This window comes from Elaeis guineensis, chromosome 7 (genome assembly GCF_000442705.2).
Source record: "Elaeis guineensis isolate ETL-2024a chromosome 7, EG11, whole genome shotgun sequence".
NCBI lineage: Eukaryota > Viridiplantae > Streptophyta > Magnoliopsida > Arecales > Arecaceae > Elaeis > Elaeis guineensis.
In genome coordinates, this window is record NC_025999.2 from 59,936,666 (window position 1) to 59,959,519 (window position 22,854).

The window sequence follows — 22,854 nt, forward strand, 5'->3', positions numbered from 1 at the left end:
TTAGAGGTTCCTTTCTGATCTGATGACTGATTATGAGTCTTATCTATCTGGGACTCTATGATTGAGAATTAAGATTCTCTGATCATGAGTTCCACACATTTTGGGTACCGGGGTCAAAATTTTGAATTTCAAATTTTGAATTTAAAATTTGAATTCTTTGATCAGGGTTTCATATCGATGGTCTCTGATGCCTGATTGCCCATCAGATTTGGACTCAATATTTATGAGAGATTTAATTAGTGATTTGATCGCTAATTAACTCAATTTGATTGAGTAATTATTTTTGGATCAAGTCCAATTGAATTGGATTCAGTTTGGATTGACCCGATTAGGTTTAATGTAGACCTAATCGCTAAGGTGGTTTAGTCCCTGATTTGATCAGGGATTAGGCTTAGTTAATTTCTGATTTAATTAAAATTTTATTGAGCCTAATTAAGCCTAATTACGTTGGGTTTAATCTGATCTAATTGTGCTTAACCTATTTTAAACTAGGTTGGCTCAATTTGAATCAAACCACCTTGTTTTAAATTCCCTGCAACACCCAACTTCCTTGCACCCATTTGAATTCACGAGAAAAAATTTCTCATAAAATTTTTCTCACGCAAAACCCTTCCCCACACCCTCATTTGTGCGCCATATGGATGGATAAAATAATTAGTTAGCCATTCAAATTCAAAGCATGTTTGAATTTGAATGGATAACTTATCACTTGCCCCTTCATCCTTATCCATTTTGTGCGCCACATTACTTACACGAGAAAAGGTTTCTCGTGAAACATTTTTTACGCACAAAGAGCCACGCCCCTTCTCTTCTCACGCCCAAAAGGATAGGGATAAGTTGGTTTTCATTTGAATTCAAATTTGATTTGAATTTAAATGTGTAACCACTTGTCTTTATCCTCTCACGCGGATAAGACACGTTCGATGTTGTTTTAAAAATGGCAGAAAGGTGGGGCGTGTGCAGAAAAATTAAGAGAAAGAAAGTGGGGCGTGAGGAAGGCTTGTGTACGAGGTGAAGGTCCAAAACCTTCCGAAAGAAAAAGAAAGAAAAGAGAAAAAATTGGACGCAGGGTTTCTAGTGTGTACCCTAGGGTTTCTACCTAAGGTTTGGGAAGTGAGATTGGTGTGCCACGAGTGTCGTGAGTCCATCAAATTTCAGGAAGAGATCCATCAGCCTCTCAAGCAACTGTGCAGATGATTCAGAGTATCCAAGAAGTCGGCACACATCGATCGAAGGAGTTCGATCAACATCTACCATCAAAAGGGTGAAATCACGAACTAGCATTCGTGAGGAGCTGATCAGACGGGAGCTTCGTGTGGATGATCCACAGAGGCCAGACATTTGTGTGGCTGCGACGTGACGATCAGAGCCCTCCGACGGTGATCAGATTGCAGTGATCGACTACCCACAAAAGGTGATGTGTTCTGAACACAGTACTATAAAAGGTTTACTAATTCAAATTTGAATTTCAAATTTAAATGCATGCTGTTGTATCATATTTAGATCCTAGTGTAGGATTAATTAGTATTAATTAATAAAATTAATTAATAATTCCACTGTAAAATAATAATTTTGAAAAAGTTTTAAAATTATCATTTTGCCCCTGCACTAAATTTTCGCTACACTTAGTTCTAAAAAAGAGATAAAGCAACTTAACGGAAGGATCACCGCACTCAGCTAATTTATTTCAAGATCAGCAGAAAGATGCTTATCTTTCTTCAAGACTTTGAGGCAATCAAACGACTTCATATGGTCAGATGAGTATTGACAATCCTTCGAAGATCTAGAAAGATATTTAACATCTCCACTGCTGCTTACAAAGCCAAAGATCGAAGAAACTCTGTATCTCTACTTGGCAACTTCAACGGAAACGATCAATTTGGTACTTGTCTAAGAAGATGAAAATCAAATTCAACGGTCAATCTACTATACTAACAAGGTACTTTACAATGCTGAAATGAGATATTCAAGAGCGGAGAAGATGATCTACGCTCTATCATATCATCACAACAACTTCGTCCATACTTCTAAGCATATTCTATTATTGTCCTGACGGATCAGCCGTTGAAGGCAATCTTACATCGACTTGATACATCGGGTCGAATGGCAAAGTCGACAATAAAACTCGATGAATTTGATATACAATATCGTCCATATCCATCAATAAAGGCACAAATTTTAGCCGATTTTATCGCCGAATGTACAATATCAGATAATAAACCTGAGGATTAAGCTAATGACAAAAGAAAGCAGGCCACAACTCCCAAACCCGACTTGGCGTCGGTATGGGTGCTACATATTAATGAAGCATCTAATGCACAGGATAGTGGGGTCAGTCTCATCCTCACCAATTTTGAAAAGGTTATAACTAAATATGCCCTTCGATTCAACTTTAAAGCTTCGAATAATCAAGCCGAGTATGAAGCACTCTTAGCCGGCTTAAAAATTGCTGAGTTTGATATTGACAGCTTGAAGATCTTCACCAACTCATAATTGATTGCTGGACAAGTTATGGATGAGTTTAAAGTCTGAGACCCTATTATGATGAACTATCTTTAGAAGATGAAAGATCTATCTTCAACATTAAAGTATTTTGAAATCTTTTACATCCTAAGGACTGAAAATGCTCGAGCCGATGCATTTTCATGACTCGCAACCTCTTCTTTCAACTCGCTAGGTCAGACATTCGTCGAATGCCTTGAACAGTCGAGTATTGATAAAATTGAGAAAGTATTACAACTCACAGATGAACCAAGCTGGATGGATCAATTATCCAGTACTTGACTGATGGGACTCTTCCTATGGATCCCTCAGAAGCCAAATGACTCAGATGGACAGTCTCTCAATATATTTTAATGAATGGTCATCTATACAAAAGGTAGTTCTCTTTTTTCTTATTGAAGTGTTTGGGACCAATAGATGCCGATTATGCACTCAGAGAGGTTCATGAAGGGATTTGTGAAAATCACTTGAGGGGCAAAGCGCTAACTTACAAGGTCTACGACAAAGATATTATTAGCCTATCATGAAGAAAGATGGGGTTGAACTTATCCGAAGGGGTGAACTATGTCGGAAATATGCAAATATATAACACCAACCGGCAAGTCAGTTAACATCAATTGTCGCACCATGGCCCTTTGCACAATGGGAGATTGATATACTTGATCCTTTCTCTTTGATATCTGGTCAGAGAAAGTTCATAGTGGTCGCCATCGATTACTTCTTCAAGTGGGTGGAAGCTGAACCTCTGACACAAATTACTAAGAATAAGATGGAAGACTTCATTCAAAAATCAATCATATGCAGATTTGATTTGCCACACACCATCATCACTGACAATAGTCGGTAATTTAATAATCAAAACTTTAAAGAGTTCTGTGCGAAATTTTATATTACACACAAACTCACATCAATCGGTCATCCACAATCCAACGAATAGGTGGAAGTAACCAACCGAATAATTCTGCATGGACTCAAAATTAGACTGAATGAAATTAAAAGACTCTGGATAGAAGAACTATATCCGATCTTATGGGCATACCGAATGACTCCTCGTATACCAACGGGAGAATCATCATTCAATTTAGCCTATGGAACAGAAGCAATGATCCCACTTGAGATCGGATTACCTTCAACAAGGGTTGAGCAATATAGTGAGCCGAGCAATTTTGATTATCTAAGAGTCGATCTAGATCTACTTCTAGAAGTCCGACAGCAAGCTTAAGTTCGGATGGCAGTATATCAGTAAAGGGTAGTCCGATATTACAATACAAAAGTTAAACCGAAGGTCTTCCGTCCAAGAAACCTGATCCTAAGGAAAGCAGAAGTCTCGAGATCTTTTGACGAGAAAAAGTTATCTCCGAATTGGGAAAGATCCTACAGAATAACGAAAATACTTTGACCGGACGCATATCGGCTAGAAACTCTAGAGGGAGTAACCATTCTCCGAACATGGAATGCTAATAACTTGAAAATATATTATCAATAAAGTTGTCTGTATATCTATCATTCAAAATGAAATATTGAATTTCAGAATCACAAGTTTCGGTCAACTATAAAGTGGTAATGGACCGACAGATGGATGGTCAATTCATCGACTATCGACTATATTTCAATTTTTCACTGTAAAAACCGACATATCAATTATACTTTGCTTTCATTGTAAAAGCCACAATACCGACTGTGTCTCGGTACCGAACATATCCCGACTTTTCACTGTAAAAGTCATCATAGTCGAATGACTATTATGTCAACTTAGTCTTAACTAAGCAGAATGCTAAGTCAATACGATCAAGATTGGATTAGAATTATATCGACTTGACTACGGTCAGTCGAAGGATATTCAGTTTGCCATCAATTATCAAATAACTTGACGTACTAATCCGACTAAGGTCAGACGTAGGGTATTCAACTTATTACTGTTTATCCTAATGCTCAAAAGTATGTCAAATGGATATTCGACTAATAGATAATTCTATAAGTACTATCGAATGTTTGGTTTATCGATTGATATTCGATAGTTAAATAATTACTCTACAAAATTACAAACACACAAAAAAGAGAGTCTACACTTAGAAAAAAAAATTTATTCATTGAAAAAAGAAGATTACAAAATTGGATCAAAGTCCGATTATAAAAGTTTTTGATTACAAAAAAAAATAAAAGATTACACCGATCATAACTCGTCGTCCCTATCTCTTTGCTCTGGTATAGCATCGGTGATTTGGACAACTTCTAGTGCTATCGGTGCTTCATCTTGAGACGGCGCAGCTTCTTTCTCAGCAGCTCCATCTTCCAGCACAGGAAGGATGATGCTACTGAAGTCAAGATCCGGATACAATTTTTCGATCGCATCTTGGCCGTCCTTATACCCAATGCAGTAAGAGGCAAATCCATCTTCGAGAATCTCTTCCTTAAACTCCTCTGAATTCTAGAAGTTCTTAATGGCGTGGTTTAGAGCCTCCCTTGCCGACTCTACTTCCACTCTCACCAACTCTATGTCAGCCCTTGTGGAAGCCGATTCGTCATCAGCTAGTGCCAACCTTTTCAGACTAGCCCGATGTCTTCCACATTTAGCTTCGAGTTCAATGATGCACCCGTTTCTTTCTCCTCGAAGCCGATGGATCGAATGTTTCTTGCTCTTGATCCGTAACTCAAGAGCCAATATGTTTTGATGAACCGACTCAAGTTCGGCTCCAAAAGATTGAAGGTCGGCGGTCAGATGGGAGACTTTCTCCTGAAGCTTCACCTCCCGCTCAATCACCGCCCAAAGTTATTCAAGGGCAGCCGTCTTTTCAGCATTAGTGGCCACCACTTTATCCATCCATGTCTGACGGAAGTCTGCAACCTTTTGGTAGCTGGTTTTTAGGCCAACTGAAAGCAGAAGATAAGTCAGATCAGTCAAAAAAAATATGAAGAAAAACTTACCCTAAGTATCATCAGATAAAAAGAGGAAAATATTTCGACGACAGTATGATTTTTCCTATTCTCTCGATCAATCAGGAGAAGGGCAGCTTGAATGAGCTGTTTGGCCAACTCTGGATTGACCAAGGCTGACTCATCATCAGAAAGCCTGATGTCGAAGTGAACGGTGTGCCCTGACGATGATCCATCGTTAGCTGAAGTCACCGACGCCTTTCTCCGATCTTCAATCGACAATCCCGTGCTTGAGAATACAGAGAAACTGGAGCTCAATTGTGCCCAAGAAAGTCCCACTGAAAGAACGACCGACGAAGCTACAGACTGTTCAGGTTCGACTGCGACTTCCACCTCGACCCGAACCTCTGTTGATTGAGCTGTCGATGGTGCTGCGGCAACTCTGTCTTCTCTTGCCGCCCCATCTTCGGTAGATGGCACTTCAGGAAGTGCTGTCGGGGCTGACAGCACCAGAACCAGCTCAAGAACCAATACTAATGGTACGTCAAGTTCCCTCGCTGGCACAGATGTAGTTGCCCGACCCTTCTTTGACAGTTGGAAAGGTCTAGCTTCGGATGCTGTCCTTTTCTTGGCAGCATGTTGATGAATTTCGGAGGTCGATACACATACCCTAGACTGCATAGCTGCAATGAGAACAAAAAGTTAGCACAATTCAGAAACAAACAAAATAAAAATGGAAGTGATCGACTAGGCTATACTTAAAGTGGTGACCGAACTAAGACCAGCATCGTAGAGAGCTTGTTCAGTCATCAGCTCTCTCTGCGATAGGACCGCCATGTCCTTCATTCGGTGGAAGTCTTTCCGATCGTTGACCTCCATCCGACTGTTCTCATTAGAGCCGGTCCTTGGATCACCCCAGCATGAAGGAAAAACCCAGGAAAGAGAAGAAGCAACAAAGAAGAATTGATTCTTCCATCCATGAATAGATGATGGAAGACCGGTGACGAAGGATAGATATTTTTTTTTGGTTGAAGAGCCACCAACCCTTGGCCTTAGGATGGAAGCAAAGAATAAAGAAGGAACAGAAAAGAGAAAGACGAGGCTCGATCGATATTAATCGATACAACAAAGTAAAGCTAATTATAAGCCAGACTGAGTTTGATGCCAGCTAAGTGAGACAGAGACCATAATAGTCTAGAAGATTTCAGACGAACTTTGAAATCAAAAATCGAAGACCAGCCCGAAGGTCTTCGACATAGAAAGTAATCTAGCCCGAAGAAAGGGAGTTCACCCGACCATCAGCGTCAAGCGTAAAGAGCTGATACTGCTCTAGAATACGCTATTATTTTCAGAGCCATTCAACATTAGGTTCGGATAGTGAAGAAGCCTCCACTTTCAGACCCGATAGAGAGTCGTCGGTTGAATTTTTCGATCGACTATCTCGAGAAGAAGAAGCCCTAGCCATGGAAGAAGAAGACTAAAGAGAACAAAAAGGAGATGGATCCAAGAAGGAAGGATAAAAATACTTAACCTGAAAGCTAAAAGCAAAAAGGAGGAGAAGAAACCCTGGTCTTCTGGTGCTGGGGCGACCTTCCGGTAGAGTTTCTGCAGCAGAGGATGAAGACAAAATGTAAAGTAAAAGTCTGGCCAAAAATGATCCTATATATATAGGATCCCTCAATGGCTAGGATGGAAGCGATCAAATCGGAGTCTCATCAGATGATGACACGTGGCAACATTCGGATCGATCATTGATCAAACAGTTCGATGTATCTGCTCCTGATCATGCCACCTCACCATCATCTGCATGAACAGCTCCAATCCAATAACATCCGAACACGTGACCAAAATCTACTAGTCAGAATCATATCGTCTGATGTCGAATTATCTTTCTGAAATGATGTCCGATACTGACGTCCGATATCGAATTGTCCTGTCAACATAACAGTCCAATAATGATTTTGCAGCCACCAAAATGATAAAACAGCCGAAGAACTCTTGTATTTCAAAAAATCTATATAGGACAATAGCTGAGTCAGGGCTCGAGATGGTACGTGACAACTTCCTTCATCCAACGTGACAAACCACCTGATGATATACACGTCGAACCACCTTGGACTTGGGAGTGAGGGGCAACTGTTGGGGCAAACCAACCGACCCCTAACTCCGACTCTACATCAACTGAATGAATATATTACTCCGACTCATAATCGATTGACCGACCGACAGTTAGCTATTATCGACCAATAACAAACGACTTGATCAACCTCCGACCGAAGACCATCGACATATCAGAGTTACTAGCTGATGGTCATTCAGATCTTCTACCGACTTATCTCTACCGACGTATCAGTATTACCGACATATAGTCGGCTTATCTGCTCAACATACTCTAACCGTTTTGAACGGTTATCGACTACGTGTCATGATCATTAGTGAAAATAAACAGCCCACTAACTCTACGATTATGGCCCGATAATCTAGCGCCATAAAAAGCGGGACCACATGCTCCACGGTTACATCAGAATCATCTATAAAAGGGGAGATAAATGAGCAGCATGGGTAAGATAATTCTGAGTCAAAACTCTGCCACTCTCAACATTCCTATTAGCTATTTACCAATCATTTCTCTGACTTAAGTATCGGAGGGTCCCCACCGAACACAACTCCGGTCTGTGAGGACTTTTGTCTTGCAGGTGCTCTTTATCGATGACAGGCGACAGGAAGTTGATCGCAACAAATTTTAAGAAAAATAAGTAACCATATAAATTTGCTATTAATTTGATTTGTCATATATTTAGTAATATTTTTAATTTTATAGTCATAAAGTTTAATTATCCAACTTATATTTATAATTATATTTATACTTTTAGTGTCAGAATTATATTCATATCCATTTACAATAAATATGGATATAAATTTTTGTATCTCAATAATATCCGTATCCATATTTGTGTTTGTCAGACTAAACAAATATCGATATGGATATGCCGACATCCAATCCAATTTCAGCCCTACTATTGGCCTTTATTTTACCCTCCACACACTACATATTCTAGATATATGTGTTAGAAGATTGACTTAGTTATGTAAGCTTATGTATTTCATGAAGTTGATGAAATGGGATGGCATGTCTATCTATCTTTCTTCTCAAAATAAAAGATTGTTAGCCATAATATTGGTAGCCAAATGACATTAAGTTATCATGTCCAGAGAGGGGGAGAACTCTAAAAGTATGCTGCATGGATTTCATATGGCAATCCGCATTCCATGCACGCCGCATGCAACATTTGTGCATAGGACTTTGAAAGCTTTTTTAGGTAAAAACCTGGAAGACCTTGTAGTCCAAAACAAACGCTTTCATATTATGTATGTATAGAGGATAAACTATCAAGTTTCCATGGATAGTGTATTACTATAAATCGTTTCAAGCAATTTATTAAATTTGGATTGAAGTTTCATCTATACATAGCTAATATTAACACAAACATAAATGCTCTGAATGGAAAAGAAAATTGTAATCCTGATGAGAGAGAATAAGAAATTTGGAAATGGTAAGGGCTCGATCCTTGGGGGCAAAAAACTTACGTGAAAATTTGCATTTTCATGGATAGATATTACCCCGATAATATTTTGATAAAAAAATAATTTATTTATATTTTTTATATATTAAAAAGTAATTTTAGAAACGGTTGCCCATCTTCTTTGACATTGAGTTTTCAGATAAGTAGCTAAAATCTATCCATCTTTTCCATGATACTTTTTATACTTTCGGGTCCACTTTGCATACTTATCATGTATTATCTCTTTGTAATTGAAGCTCGATGTTTTTATACCAAACTAGATTTTCAGTCTATACAAAATTGGAAGGGCTAAAGGATACAAAGACATGATAAATAATCAAAAATATATTCAAGTAAACATCGACAATGGGCAAAAGCAAAAAAAAAAAAAAAAAATCTTGAATTTATCACCAGCTATTAAAGATAACGGGTCACAATATAGTTATTCTGCATTGTATGCGAAATATTGGTACTGATTACAAACAACAACAATTTCAAGTCCAAGCTAAATATGTCACCAAGATAGGTAAACATCAAATATCTCACATTAAATACCATAAGTCATGTTCTATCACATAAAATAAGTCCAATTAGTTTCACTAATTAATCTAAAACAAAAATCATATTAGTCTCATAAGTGCATAATCTGTAGCTACTGGTCGAGGAGCAATTGGGCAAGAATAAAAGGACACCTATGACGTTCGAATAGACTAAAGAAGTAATCAATCTCCAGTGCATTCTTTGAACATTTCCTTCTCACTATCATCATCTCATTTTAAGTGAGAAATTAATCTTAAAAATTTTATTGAACACTTTATACCCTAATTTTATATAAGTTAAGAAAATTATTTTTTTTGGTGTACTTATCTTTTTTTTTTTCTTTGCATGCTAGAATATGCGAAGTTCTGATGGATTTTAGGAACAACGACGAGGCTAGTTGGTGGAGTTCTTCGTCACAACATACTCCAAGGTATTAGTTTGTGGAATCCTTGACATGGAAAATTCCTTTGGTAGCAAGGCAACAAGCTACTAAATATCATATAGCGTTTAGATCTTATTTTCCTGGCTTTTTAGTTTTCAAAATTAAGTTTATTTTTCTTACTTCAATAATCAGTTTAATCATGCTTGGACTAATTTTTCTTGTTTAGAAAAGTCATTCGTTTCACTTTGAAGCTGCTACTGTTGGTATGATTTTAGGTGATTACCTGATTCTATATAATTATATAATTTTAGTAATCACATATCAGTCCATAATATTTTTTTTATTGGCATGATTCTGTATCAGTTAATATTATTTTTTTTGTGCGAAAGCTGTATACTAGTATATATAATCTTCGAGATATACCGAATACGATTGAAATAGAGATAAGAAAGTCCTTTCTTCTCTCTATCTCTCTATCTCTTTTTTATCTTTTTTCACTAATATTTTAACTCAATGTCAATGCCACCATTCATCTAATATACCATTATTATCTCTTCTGTCTTTGCTGTGGCTGTTGTTGCCATATCTAAAATCCTTGCAGATCCTAATTGGCAATTCATGGATCTATTTTTTTCCTGTAGATCCTCTATTTTTTAGTATATCTATAGGTTTTCTATTTTCAATCTTATTTTTTGATGAATTTGCAGCTCCTCTATACTATTTTTCTCCTGAGCTTCAAATCTTCGATTACTTCTCCTTATCATCACTCGATAAATTTTTCTTCATCGTCGATCTTCGACTATTTTATCTTTGAGCATCATTCTTCTTTTCTATGACATTTTTATCTATGAGGATCATTGATCTTTAGCTGCCTACTCTTTGAACATAGGCCTTCTCTCTAATGATATATTTGTCTGCAAGGATCATCAGCCTTCAGCTGCCTTTAAGCACCAATCTTTTCTTTTATGGTATTTTTGTCTATGAGAATCATCGATCTTTAGTTGTCTTTTTTTTAAGTGCCAATCTTCTCTCCTGTGGTATTTTTCTATAAAAATTATCGACCTTCAATTATCTTCTTTTTGAGCGTCGGTCTTACTACAATCATCATTTTCTATATCTTTTCACACTCACGTCATCCAAGTAAGCCACACTAGCAAACATATCAATTTATCAAACTAACTTCTAAATAAATTCATGATCTAGTTTCTAAATTCAAGTTGGTATCTACGATACCACCTTGAGTTTGGAGAGAAGTGTTAGCATGATTTAATGATCACATGATTTAATGATCACATGATTCTAAGGACCGCATGACCACCCATAATACTTTTCTTTATTGGCCTGATCCCATAATATTTTTTTTTAACATTATTCTATATCATTTTTTTTGTTAGCATGATTATGTATTAACTAATATTATTTTTTTTGTATGGCACCTGTGCACTAATATATTATCCTTGAGATATATAGTATGTGACTGAAGCAAAAATGATAAAAGCCCTTTCTTCTCTCAATCTCTCTCTCTTTTTTTTTTTTTCCTCTTCTTCCATCAATATTTTATGAGATCACATCAATAAAAAAATATTATAAATCATTATATAATTTTTAAAATTATATAATCATCTAAAATTTTATGATTATCTAAAATCATACTAACAAATATCGGAACTATCTCACCTGTATTACTTCATGAGATTGGAATTATGATACTAAGAGGAGGAGCATCACCATTGCACAAGGATGACAAATGGAAATTGAGAAGCGAGAATAATTATTACTCAGCTAACCTATTATATATTTAAAACGGCCTAGTCTAAAATTATGAGCACTGCTTTTCTTTTATAACCCAAAATGAATGGCTCTTTTTTAGATTTTTTTTTTTTTGGGTAAATAAGTCTCTTAATTATCCGCGTCAATTATGGAAGTGGGGTCTGAATTATGCCGGCTAATTGTACGCCTCGTAGCATATTTGCCAAGCTAATTAATGAGGCGTTGTAAGTTAAGTGGGGCCATGCCAAGGGAGGCCAGGTACAAAGAATAAACTTGAAAGACGAGGGTGATTTTAGGATCAAAGAGCACTCAGCACAACCTCTTTCTCAGGTGGGACCCTTCCATTGACGTACATGTACCACCTCTTATGGACCCCACATTTCAGTGACTTAGAATTTGGTGCAATTAGTATCAGTCTTTATAGAATATTGCACAGCCAAAGTGCCTTTGGAGGGGAAGAATACCTTTGGGTTGGCCGGTCCAAACCGCGTTTTATACGGCTGGAATATTCTTCGCTTTCTTCTACTTTTCTTCGGAGTTTAATTGCTTGACGCTTCTTTAGCCGCGCATGGGAAGCTCTTTTTAGCATGGAAAGATGTGCTTAAAAGTTTAAAACCACAAACAAATAAATAAATAAAGGGAAAGGAATACTGAACAGTATCATCAGGAGATAAGAGTGCATGAGTGGGCATACAGGCATTTACTCGATGCTCAGAGATGCCAATGAGGGGACAAGAATGGGCATCTTGTTATGTGTCAGGAGGAAAGAAAGAGATGGCATCAATGCCACTTCTCCCATTGAGAGAAGGCATCACCATTTTTAAGAGCATGTTTCGATTCTCTCTTCTCCACTTGGAACAAATCGTTGTGCTAAGTTTTTATATTATCTTCTGCCATAAGTTTGGCATCCACCAATTATTTTTTAAATTTGCATATTATAAATTTGGCTTTCCCTATAATTAGAATTAGAAGCTCTGCCCCTCGCCAAAAGAACAAAAAAAAAAAAAGGACTATAACATTAATAAATTATATTTTTCAATTTTCAGTAAATTTTTCAAATTTGCATTCCTAATCTCATTGTCATTTTACAATTTTATGTTCTTTTCAATTTTCTGTCCTTTCGAGATAGACCCACCCATGTTACCGTTATCCAGGCACCAATACTCAGACATGCATCATCCAAGATTTGAATCCAAAAATCTCTAATTTCCAAGTAGTAGGGTCTGATCACAGGAACAAGATCATTTTATTCGTATATTGCCAACAAACGGAAACTTCAAAGATCTACTCTCAAAATTAAAATTTTTGTATGCAAGAAAAAATGGTCATAATTTTGAAATAGAAATATCATACTTTCTTATTATCTAAAATGAAAATCTTTTTTTATGGTTTACGATGGTGATTAGAAATACTCTGATTGTATCCAGTAGATAGGAGTTGTATCTTTACCAAGTTTCCTCAATTGCTTTCAAGGTTTATACGTTTAAACTACCGTTGCTGACCTATCAAAAATAAAAGGAACAAACATCCCAGATATACAGACGCAATCCATTTCTTTGAGTAGAGTGGATCACATTTCACAAAGAGGGTTGGCTCGGATAAACTAGGTCGATTCCTATATTGAATCAAAAGAGATCCAAATGATACAAATACTGCTTCTCTCTTCCAACACTATAGTTTATCATGGAACCAGATATATATACAAATTTCCACGACCAAAAAGATATCTAATCAAGGTCAATCAAAGAACAAGTGGACCAAGTTAAATAAACTTGGAAACAAGGCAACGTACACAACTCACACAATGCATGCAGCTGCAAACAAAACCAACTGAATAAACAAGCAGACACCTTACATTACAGAAGCACCAGAACCATATCCTGTTTCCAATCCCCAGAAACAAAGTGTGGAACCAGTAGGCTTGTTGAGCATGGGCGTCTGCAGGTCACGGGCAATAAGCAATCTGCTCATTTGCTCCAGCAGGCCGAATGCTTTCAGGAATTGACCCAAAAATTTTGGAATGTAGTACCAAGTAAATATCCCGAGTCTTCACACTATCTGTTTGGGTCCTCCAAGAGAAAAAGAACCTCTTCATCATCAACATTTCCCGTCTCTAATGCATACTGTAGGGGGGTTTTGCCTTCTCTGTCAGTAGCTTGTGGGTCAGCCCCCCTGCAACCAGAAAACCACCTAATGGATTTATATCTCTGTGTTATAATATATATATATATATATATATATATATATATATATATATATATATATATATATATATATATAAAGAACATTAACTTGCTGACTGATGTATGAAGCCATGGAATGGCTCCAATTTATAGAGGTGAATCCCATCTAGATTGCCTTGAACATGCCATCTTTTTGGTAATATGACATAAAGGCCATATATAATCTGGAATATACAAAGCTGCCATCCACTTAATGTGGTCTTGAATAACATATATAACAGAGTTGCATATAACTGTAAACCTACAGCCTTAACAATTATCTCACATAATGTGGGAAGGTATTTGGTTTACAAGTTTGTGATCTATTTTCCAATCACTTGATTATGGATCGATGCATCAAAGCAACAGTTGTCTGTCATGGTAATCTAAAGCTACCATACAGGTAATCCAATATAAAATAATTCATGCAGCCTCTATTCATCAGCCATGCAATGACTCGCACATCTTACAAGGAATGCGAAAATAAAGATAATGCAAGTCTACACAATCTTGAACCTCAATATGGAATTTAACCTGAGCAAGATAGACACAGACTCACTTTTTATCTACTGTTTAACTTTTTACTGGAGGATTAGAATTTGATAACATGGTGTTGCATGGCACTGAGCATGACCTCCTACCTGAATAATCAACTAAAGGACCATCAGAGCTGCTTGCTGGTGAAAGATGAACATACTCTGTCACATGTAGACAACAAAATATTGTTGCCACATATAAAAACATGTACCATACACCTAGCAGACAACACAGCAGATATACGTAAGGCACCATGGCTGGAACATTACCCAGGTGCTCCATCTTTTCTTTCAAGTCACCGCAGTTTCCATGTGTCCTGTAAGTTTTCTAAACACATGCAATATGCTTGGCAGCAGGTGTTTTGTCCATCAGCAACTACATAACATGTCAGCCACCTTACAGTCACTCCTATTCCTAGAAGCAATCATACAAATTATCTAGGCAAACCCACACAGACCAACTGAACAGCCATGATCAAATAAAAGGCATCTATGCACAGACCACAGCTTTTTTAACCACACAAATACGAGGCCTTTCGGTCATAGTAGTTGTTCATGTCTGGTATTCATTTGGAAACACTATTGAATAAGAAGTGTCCTTGTAGTGAGAATGAGGAAACGAACAATCAGACAGAGAAAAGTGTTTGTATAAAGAATACATTGTTAAAAAACATAATAAAGAAATATCTCTTGAAATAAATGTAATAAATAGTTGAGCAAATTTTCTAAAAATAGTGTCTCTTAGAGTCAAAAACCACGTATAATAATATAGAAACTTCTAAAGATTTGCCATAAATTGCTTTCAGATTAGGGATATTGATGACCTAATGGAGATGTCAACAAGGATAAGGAAATTGACCTGGAAAGCAGTAGTCTGGCAAACAAATGTCTTCCTTTAAGAATACAATGATGAAGTGGTGTCCTTCCCCTAAAATCAGCAGAATTTACATTGGCACCATACTGTAGGAGGAGCTCTGCCATGCCCATATCTGCAGTTCGGCACGCAAGGTGAAGTAGGGAGAAGCCCTCGAGGCACTCATCCAACTCAGTTCGGTCCTCATTTGTGCTCGCTGAGCTAAAGGAGCTGATAGTGGAAGTCTTCTGCAGGGAATCTCCGGCTGCACAGCTAGAACTTCGATCCAATACTGCAGTTGGCTGCTCTTGCAGAAGCATTGCTTTTGCAAGAGTTAGAGATGAGTTGAAAGATCCCTGCCCATACACAACATTAACATCAGCATTTGAAGTGACAATGTGGTGGTATACTGCTTTCTTGTCATTGGCATGGACGCTGTCCCACATCTTTTGAGCCACTATATGATGATCTGTCATTGCTTTACGAACAAAATACTTCTCTGCATACTGGAAGCACAGAAAGGTACTTCAGTATCACATTCGAAGAACCAAGAAACTTGTTACTGAGGTATCTACAACTTCTAATGGGGTATAGCAAACTGAAGTTAGACCAGATCAATGATTCACAAAAAGCATGATTAACACGTTCTGCAGAGAAAGTTGTTTTTCTGCAATATACAAAACCAGCTATTAGAACCAAAGAACAGAGCAGAGCAGGCATGTCTGGTCACTGCAAGGTCTGCGGAGGGTCAGATGTATGCACCCTTACCCCTGAGAGCAGATAGGTGGCTTGTGTGTTTCAAATGCATGACACAGGTCACAATGGAGCAACTTACTGTTGCACCAAGGCCCGCCCTCAGGAAACAATGCACAGCATACACTCCAAAAAACACCTATCATGCTAGTAGCATCAAAATAGAGCAAGCATGTGCAGTCACACCACTCCTTCAAGATAAGTTGACATAAGATCACAGCATACATATATAGCTCAGTCATATAAATATAAATTGTAATGACTACAAAACACAAGCTGCACATGCATGCATATACAGAGATAGTAAGTATGTGCATACAGATCAAAAAAGAAAAATTGTGAAGGTGGAAGCCATAGAGATCCTGAAAAGAGGTTCACATGACATGAGGACATAAGTTATGTTTAACAGAATAGGGCAGCAAAAAGCATTAGTTCAGGACAAAGAGTGATGCAGAGTAAGGGAAAAGTAATCCATGGAGCCAGAAATTGAAGCAAATGATCTGACAATTAACATGACTGCATGTGGTGACATGAAGCAGGGCTTGGCCATGATAACATAAGAATCTTTGACAGAAGCCAAAGGTGGATCAAGTGTTAGGCATCTCTCATACACATAATTCCACAACATACGGTCCTCAGGATGCATGTGGTATAAAATACGAGGCCAAGTTCTTTACTCATAATGGAATGTATGACAATTGAATTAGAGTTGGTCGTGGGTAGAAAAGAATGTAAAATAATGCTATACATATATACATATATATATGTATATATATATATATATATCTGTGTGTGTGTGTCCAAGTTTTTTACTCATAATGGAATGTATGACAATTGAATTAGAGTTGGTCATGGGTAGAAAAGAATGTAAAATAATGCTATATATATATACCTCTCTCTGTGTGTGTGTCCAAGTTTTTTAGTCATAATGGAATGTATGACGTCCAAGTTTTTTTACTCATAATGGAATGTATGACAATTGAATTAGAGTTGGTCATGGGTAGAAAAGAATGTAAAACAATGCTATATATATATATATATATATATATATATATATATATATGTCTCTGTGTGCGCGCGTGTGTGCGTGCGTGCGTGTATGTGTGTGTGTGTTGAATACCTCACAATTAATGATATGAAAGAAGGAATTATGTTGGGAAAAGAAAAGAGCAAAAGAGAGATGAAGAAGGGAAAAGAAATTCATAAAACAAGAGAGGCAAGCTTCTTCACAGACCAGCTTGTTAGACATGAGAAGGCATGAAAGACATACTAGAGTTGCAATTGCCAGTCTAGAGTAACAAATATGTCAACCCTGATAACGCATTGTGTGCGCACGCGCGCGCGTGTGCGTGGGTGTGCATGTGTGCGTGCGCGTGTGTGGGTGCATGTGCATGGGTGGGCGGGTGGGTGGGTGTGTGCGCGCGCGTGTGGGTGCATGTGTGCGTGGGCGGGCGGGCGTGTTAAATACCTCACAATTAATGATATGAAAGAAGGAATTATGTTGCGAAAAGAAAAGAACAAAAGAGAGATGAAGAAGGGAAAAGAAATTCATAAAACAAGAGAGGCAAGCTTCTTCACAGACCAGCTTGTTAGACATGAGAAGGCATGAAAGACATACTAGAGTTGCAATTGCCAGTTTAGAGTAACAAATATGTCAACCCTGATAATGCATTGTTATCCCATTCCCTATCAGCTAAAGCTCTTGGGTTCTAGTGGCTAGTTAACAAAGTGCACCTTATTAAAGTGACCGGGAATAATAATTTATTGCACTTACGCAGCGCACACACTGCAAGGGGGAGGGGCAAGTCATCTAGGGAGGAAAGGTAGATTTGGATGAACAGCAAAACCAACCTAAATCTGGGTTTGCAGACACAAAAAAGGACAAAACTATTGTACAATTCCACAGAAGCAAGAAATTATATCAAGTCTAAGGAGAAGCAACTGCAGTGGCGCACGAGGGATGAAGCAAATTGATGCAGAATGGTTCAAATGGTGACCTTAGAAATCTCGAACACTACTTAGATGATCTCTCTACCTTAAAAATCCTTAATGGAGGAGAATTTAAATAACATAAAAGTTGTCACAAACTCACAATTTTTGGCATGACACATTCCAAATGCATGAAACTGCAAATCATTAGAGGATCAAGGTTTAGGTACAAACTCACTTAAAAATCAAACCGGAACCCTATTGATTGCTTAAATTAGATAAAAGTTTTAGTGGTTCATCAAAGACTTGACAGATATTCAGTGCAGATCTGTCCCACAAGGTCCACAAAATGCATGAGAGCAAAGAAGAGATAACACCAATTGAAACCCATCAATGAAAAGTGATACAGTTTGTTGGTTTGCTCATCATATGTTGCTTTCAGGCACCACGTGCTCTAAATTGCTACATAGAAGCAATGTCCCAATACATACAGCCATGCATAAATGCTGTCTACAAAACTATTTTCTCTAACACTGACCACACTGATGCATGACAAGATAATGAAAGCATCATGCAGAAGCTTTGATCATACAACATTATTATGTGCAAGCACAAACTCAACGATTTTCACTGAGTGCATAGGATGGTCAACTTACCAAAGGATAAATGTTAGGTCTAGTCCTTCATTAATAAAGTCTAAATAAATGTAAATGATGCTGCTCTAAACTACATTAACCAGATGATGTTTATTCTTGTAAACTGATCTGGATTAATAATAAACTTTTAATTATGTTAGTCTAGCGGCCAATTGCACATCCAGGCGATGACAGGGCCCTCTAGCCAAAGTTATCCTGTCCAAGAATTGGTCAATTTACAGGTAGGAATTAGGTTGAAGCCAATAATGAAATGTTCCCAAAACTTGACAGAACATAATCTCAATTATTAAGCCTCTCCTGTATATAAGGTTCACAAACAACCAGGGTTCAAACACAATTTAGTTTTCATTTCCAAGTATTAGCAGCACTGTTATGTAGGCTAACTTTACTTAACTTGTCCCAAGAGCTTAAGGATCTCCCTGTCTCCTTGCCTAATCCCTCATTCTTCTTGAAACAAAAATTAGTTCCACTGGAAGAAAAGATTTTTCTAATGACCAGTATGAAGATAGACAAAAAGAACAAATCAACTACTCACTTACAAAGGAGAAAACATCTTAGTTGAATTAACTATGACAAATAAATAATTATTTTTGCAATACCTTTGCTTGAATGAACCTCTCTTTTATTGGAATAGGGTCTGTGTGCTTGGGCTTGCTGATGGATGTCTGCTGTTGTTTCTTGTCTAACTTACTGGAACTGCATCGCAAGAATATATCCAACAAAATTTTGTTAACTTTCTCTCAGCCAATCTCTAACTATACAAGTGACATGTTAGCCCAACTATATAACAAAATTACAATCACCTCAGTGTAATTTTACCTAGAAACGTCATCGCATTTTCCATTACTTGTTGATGGCAATAATTCCTCCCAGATGGAGTTGGCAAATTTATTGCCCAATGCTTGAAACAGATTAATAACAGATGGTTCCCATACTTTGACATCAAGCGTCAAAGATCTTACCTGCACCCTCCACCATAAAGGAAAACCATTACTGACTGGCAATAAGATAAACTGCATGACTTGACCAGAAAGAAGGCCACCAAAAATTAACACAATTTAAAAGCAACTACTTTTCTGTTATATCCTTGAGTAAAGATTAACTTATCGCATGTCATAAGACAAAACTAGAATTTGGATGCATCGGTTTTCTCTGTCCTGAACAAATTGGCATAATTGTTGTTTCGTAACAACAAAGTACATCATTCATAACCTTTGCATTTCTTTTAGCAAAAGAATATTGATGTTACTTCTCATAATCTGTCTTATTCTTTTCCTTAATTCAAAAGGTTCTAGATAATTGGCCATTAAAAGAAGAAGTTCAAAAGCAGTGTTGCATGAACATGGATATGAGAATCAGATTCACACACATATCCAAGTACCTGACTTGGCAAGAGGGAAAAAGAGAGTTACATGGAAACGTAAATTTGACTAAATTATACATGAGCTAGACTTGGCTATACTTGAGTGGATGTCCGCTGAAATCTACTCATGTTTAGTGGGGATACCACATCAATGATCCAAGTGGTTGAACATGACCTATTACCTCTAAATTGCTAATACACCAAAAATCATGTGATTTAGAGGCTCCTAGCCTATGCATCAAGTGGATAATAAAAAATTCCAAATCACATGAGCTATATATTTTTTTTTGATCACTTGATTCATAAACTAGGTATCTCCAAATCATATGACTTTTGGTGTGTAACCTGTTTAGAGATCGTAGATCACATCTAGTGGCTCAGATCACCAATGCAGGACCCTCATTATCTAATGTAGACTTGATCGAATCTAATCGGAGATTCACTCGAGTGTAGCCAAGTTTGGCTCATTATCTATTTATACCATTGAATATTCTCTTTTTAAACAATAAAAAAAATATGTTAAAATATATTGTTCATTGAAATCTTTCAATATACATTTTTCTTGTTCAAATATCCCAATTAACTTAAGGATATTAGCAAAATAATATTTTTGCAACGTTGTTTTAATATCTACATTGTTAAGAAACCTCGAAAAAGAACAGTTATTCATTCCTAATATCAAATTGTAGGATCCAACTCCTCATTGGAAGAGTTCAACTCACTCATTGTTTGAAGAGTTCAACTCTCTTCCAATCTTTAAAAGTGCTATCAAAGCGCTTCCTAAGTATCCAAATATCCGATACACATCCGAGTCCTTTCTAGACACAAGATTTTAGCACTGGACGTGAGTGTCCAGATTACACTATTCAAAGGTGGCCAAATTTAACGTGTAAAAAGGCATGAACCCTACATGTGCCTCCTTGTGCGCTACAAATTATCCTAAAAGAACATATTCGAAATCATTATTTATGATGCACTTTTAAAAAGTATCACCTCACATAAGATGAATTTTGTACACATCAAATTGAAAAATGAAACCTCGATAACAATAGTTTTCTAAACAGAAGATGCCATAACCAAATGCTTATACTAAAGTAGGCCTTATCCAGTGAAATCCAAAGTTGGCTGTTTCTTTTATTGGTTAGAAGTGGATTCCATAGGTGCACTCCCAGGTGTGATATCCTGCTTACGAGTGGAACGAACTATCCTCATACCTACTTGCCCTCATACTCCAGCTTGCAGTTTTCACTAAAGTGCGGGGTGAAAATGCATCAGATAGAAACCATCCAGATTCATTTCTGTATCTAAATCTATCTGAATATGGACAACAAATTATAGCATCCCACTAATATTTATACTTATATTTGTATGCATCAAAAAAAAAGCAGATACTGATATCAATACATGTATCTTGATACATATCTGAATATCTGATTCAATTACAACTTATAATTTTATTCAGTTTCATATAACTCTCGTAAAATCCAAAGGAAAACAAATGGCAGCATCAACATATCTTTGGTCCAATCATCTTTCATATGGTGACATCTTTCATTTTATTGATTGCATACAAACAGTTTTTTAATTTACTGTATGTTATTTAGCAAATTTATTACAATCCACTAAAAGGTCAGATGATTACAACAGTGCAAGTATATTTTATTGTTCTCTGTATGATTATTTGTGTCTCTTAGAAAAAGTAATAAACAAAAGTCGGGAGGCCTACCCACTTAGAATGTGTTAAAATATGAAATGGAATATTATTCAGTTAGTATCCTAATTGAATAATATTCACATTTAACCATAAAATTTAACCATCTGATTTATATCCACATTAATATCAGTGTTTGTCATTATTCAATCAGTATCCTAATCTATTTAAAACAAATACGGATACAAATTTGAAGATCCAACTGATATCAATATTCATATTCATCAAATGGATATGAATATGGATACACTGAAATGAAACTGTATCTGATCTGTTCTCAGCCATATTAAAGTGTTCCAATCACGTAAAGCAGTAAGAACTAATTTACGCCATAGCTTTCTGCTTGGAGTTGCTGAGGAAGACTAAACCTACAGGTCAATCATCTGATGAAGCTGAAATCCAGCAGAGCAAGGCACTCCTCCAATAAGATCAACAAAAAGGTAAAAGAAGCAATATTTTCAGAAGTTCTCAGAAAGCAAAGGTTTATGTGGGGTAGGATAGAAGATGCAGGATGATTTAAACTAGCATACCTACTATGAGGCATGTTGGCCAACCAATTTGGCATTGATGAATTCTATCGTCTACCAACAGGCAGCCATTTGGAGTGAGCTAAATCTGATGCCTGAATCAGGTTGGCTGGGACCTTTCTTGTTTTAACATCAGTCAAAATACAGTTTTTAATGCTATTGACAATTCGATCCACCTCCAAAACCTCCTTCAATATTCCTGGTGGTTTGTCTGACTTCTTTGGATCATCTACCCAAAACTAAGAATTTTTGTTTGGGTTACCAAAGTCCATTACTTCTTCCAATGTTAAACTTGTTATTGTTTAGGAGTTCTGTATTGCCTCATCAAATCAGCGTCATTCTCGTCGTTTTACTATTACTATTATTGTTCTTCCATTACTAATTTTAGTTATTGGATTGCAGGCTCATGTCTTGGAATTTTGGGTGGTTTCCATGCTTCCCCGCATGCCCCCCCACCGGGGGAGGGCTTCCTATGGAAAAGAAAAGAAAGTGGGAGAAGAAAGTCTAACACTATTGTCCTTTTAGAGAGTCTTAGATTGTTCCTTTTAGCAAGCAGATTCTTGGAAACAATATTAGCCAAACCATGCCGAACTAGCCAGTTCAGAGCATACCGAACTAGAGCAGTCAGTTACCAACATGGTTCAAGCGGTCGGTTCAGTACACAAGAGCTGCA

At 37.0% G+C, this 22,854-nt stretch overlaps 1 protein-coding gene across 3 annotated transcripts in view; it reads right to left on the bottom strand.

Annotated features, from left to right (window-relative positions):
- Window positions 1–13,225: 13,225 nt before the first annotated feature.
- Window positions 13,226–22,854, bottom strand: part of LOC105049025 (ADP-ribosylation factor GTPase-activating protein AGD3) — a 62,464-nt gene continuing 52,835 nt past the window's right edge. For 2 of the 3 annotated variants that reach the window (XM_073260914.1, XM_010928562.4), the window contains 4 exons: window positions 19,400–19,542; window positions 19,180–19,276; window positions 15,249–15,748; window positions 13,226–13,803 (listed from right to left, as the gene is read on the bottom strand). In XM_073260914.1, coding sequence (XP_073117015.1) covers window positions 13,686–13,803; window positions 15,249–15,748; window positions 19,180–19,276; window positions 19,400–19,542 — 858 coding nt within the window. In that variant the 3' untranslated portion in view covers window positions 13,226–13,685. The remainder of the gene's footprint in view (window positions 13,804–15,248; window positions 15,749–19,179; window positions 19,277–19,399; window positions 19,543–22,854) is intronic. The other variant, XM_010928563.4, reaches the window with a different exon arrangement.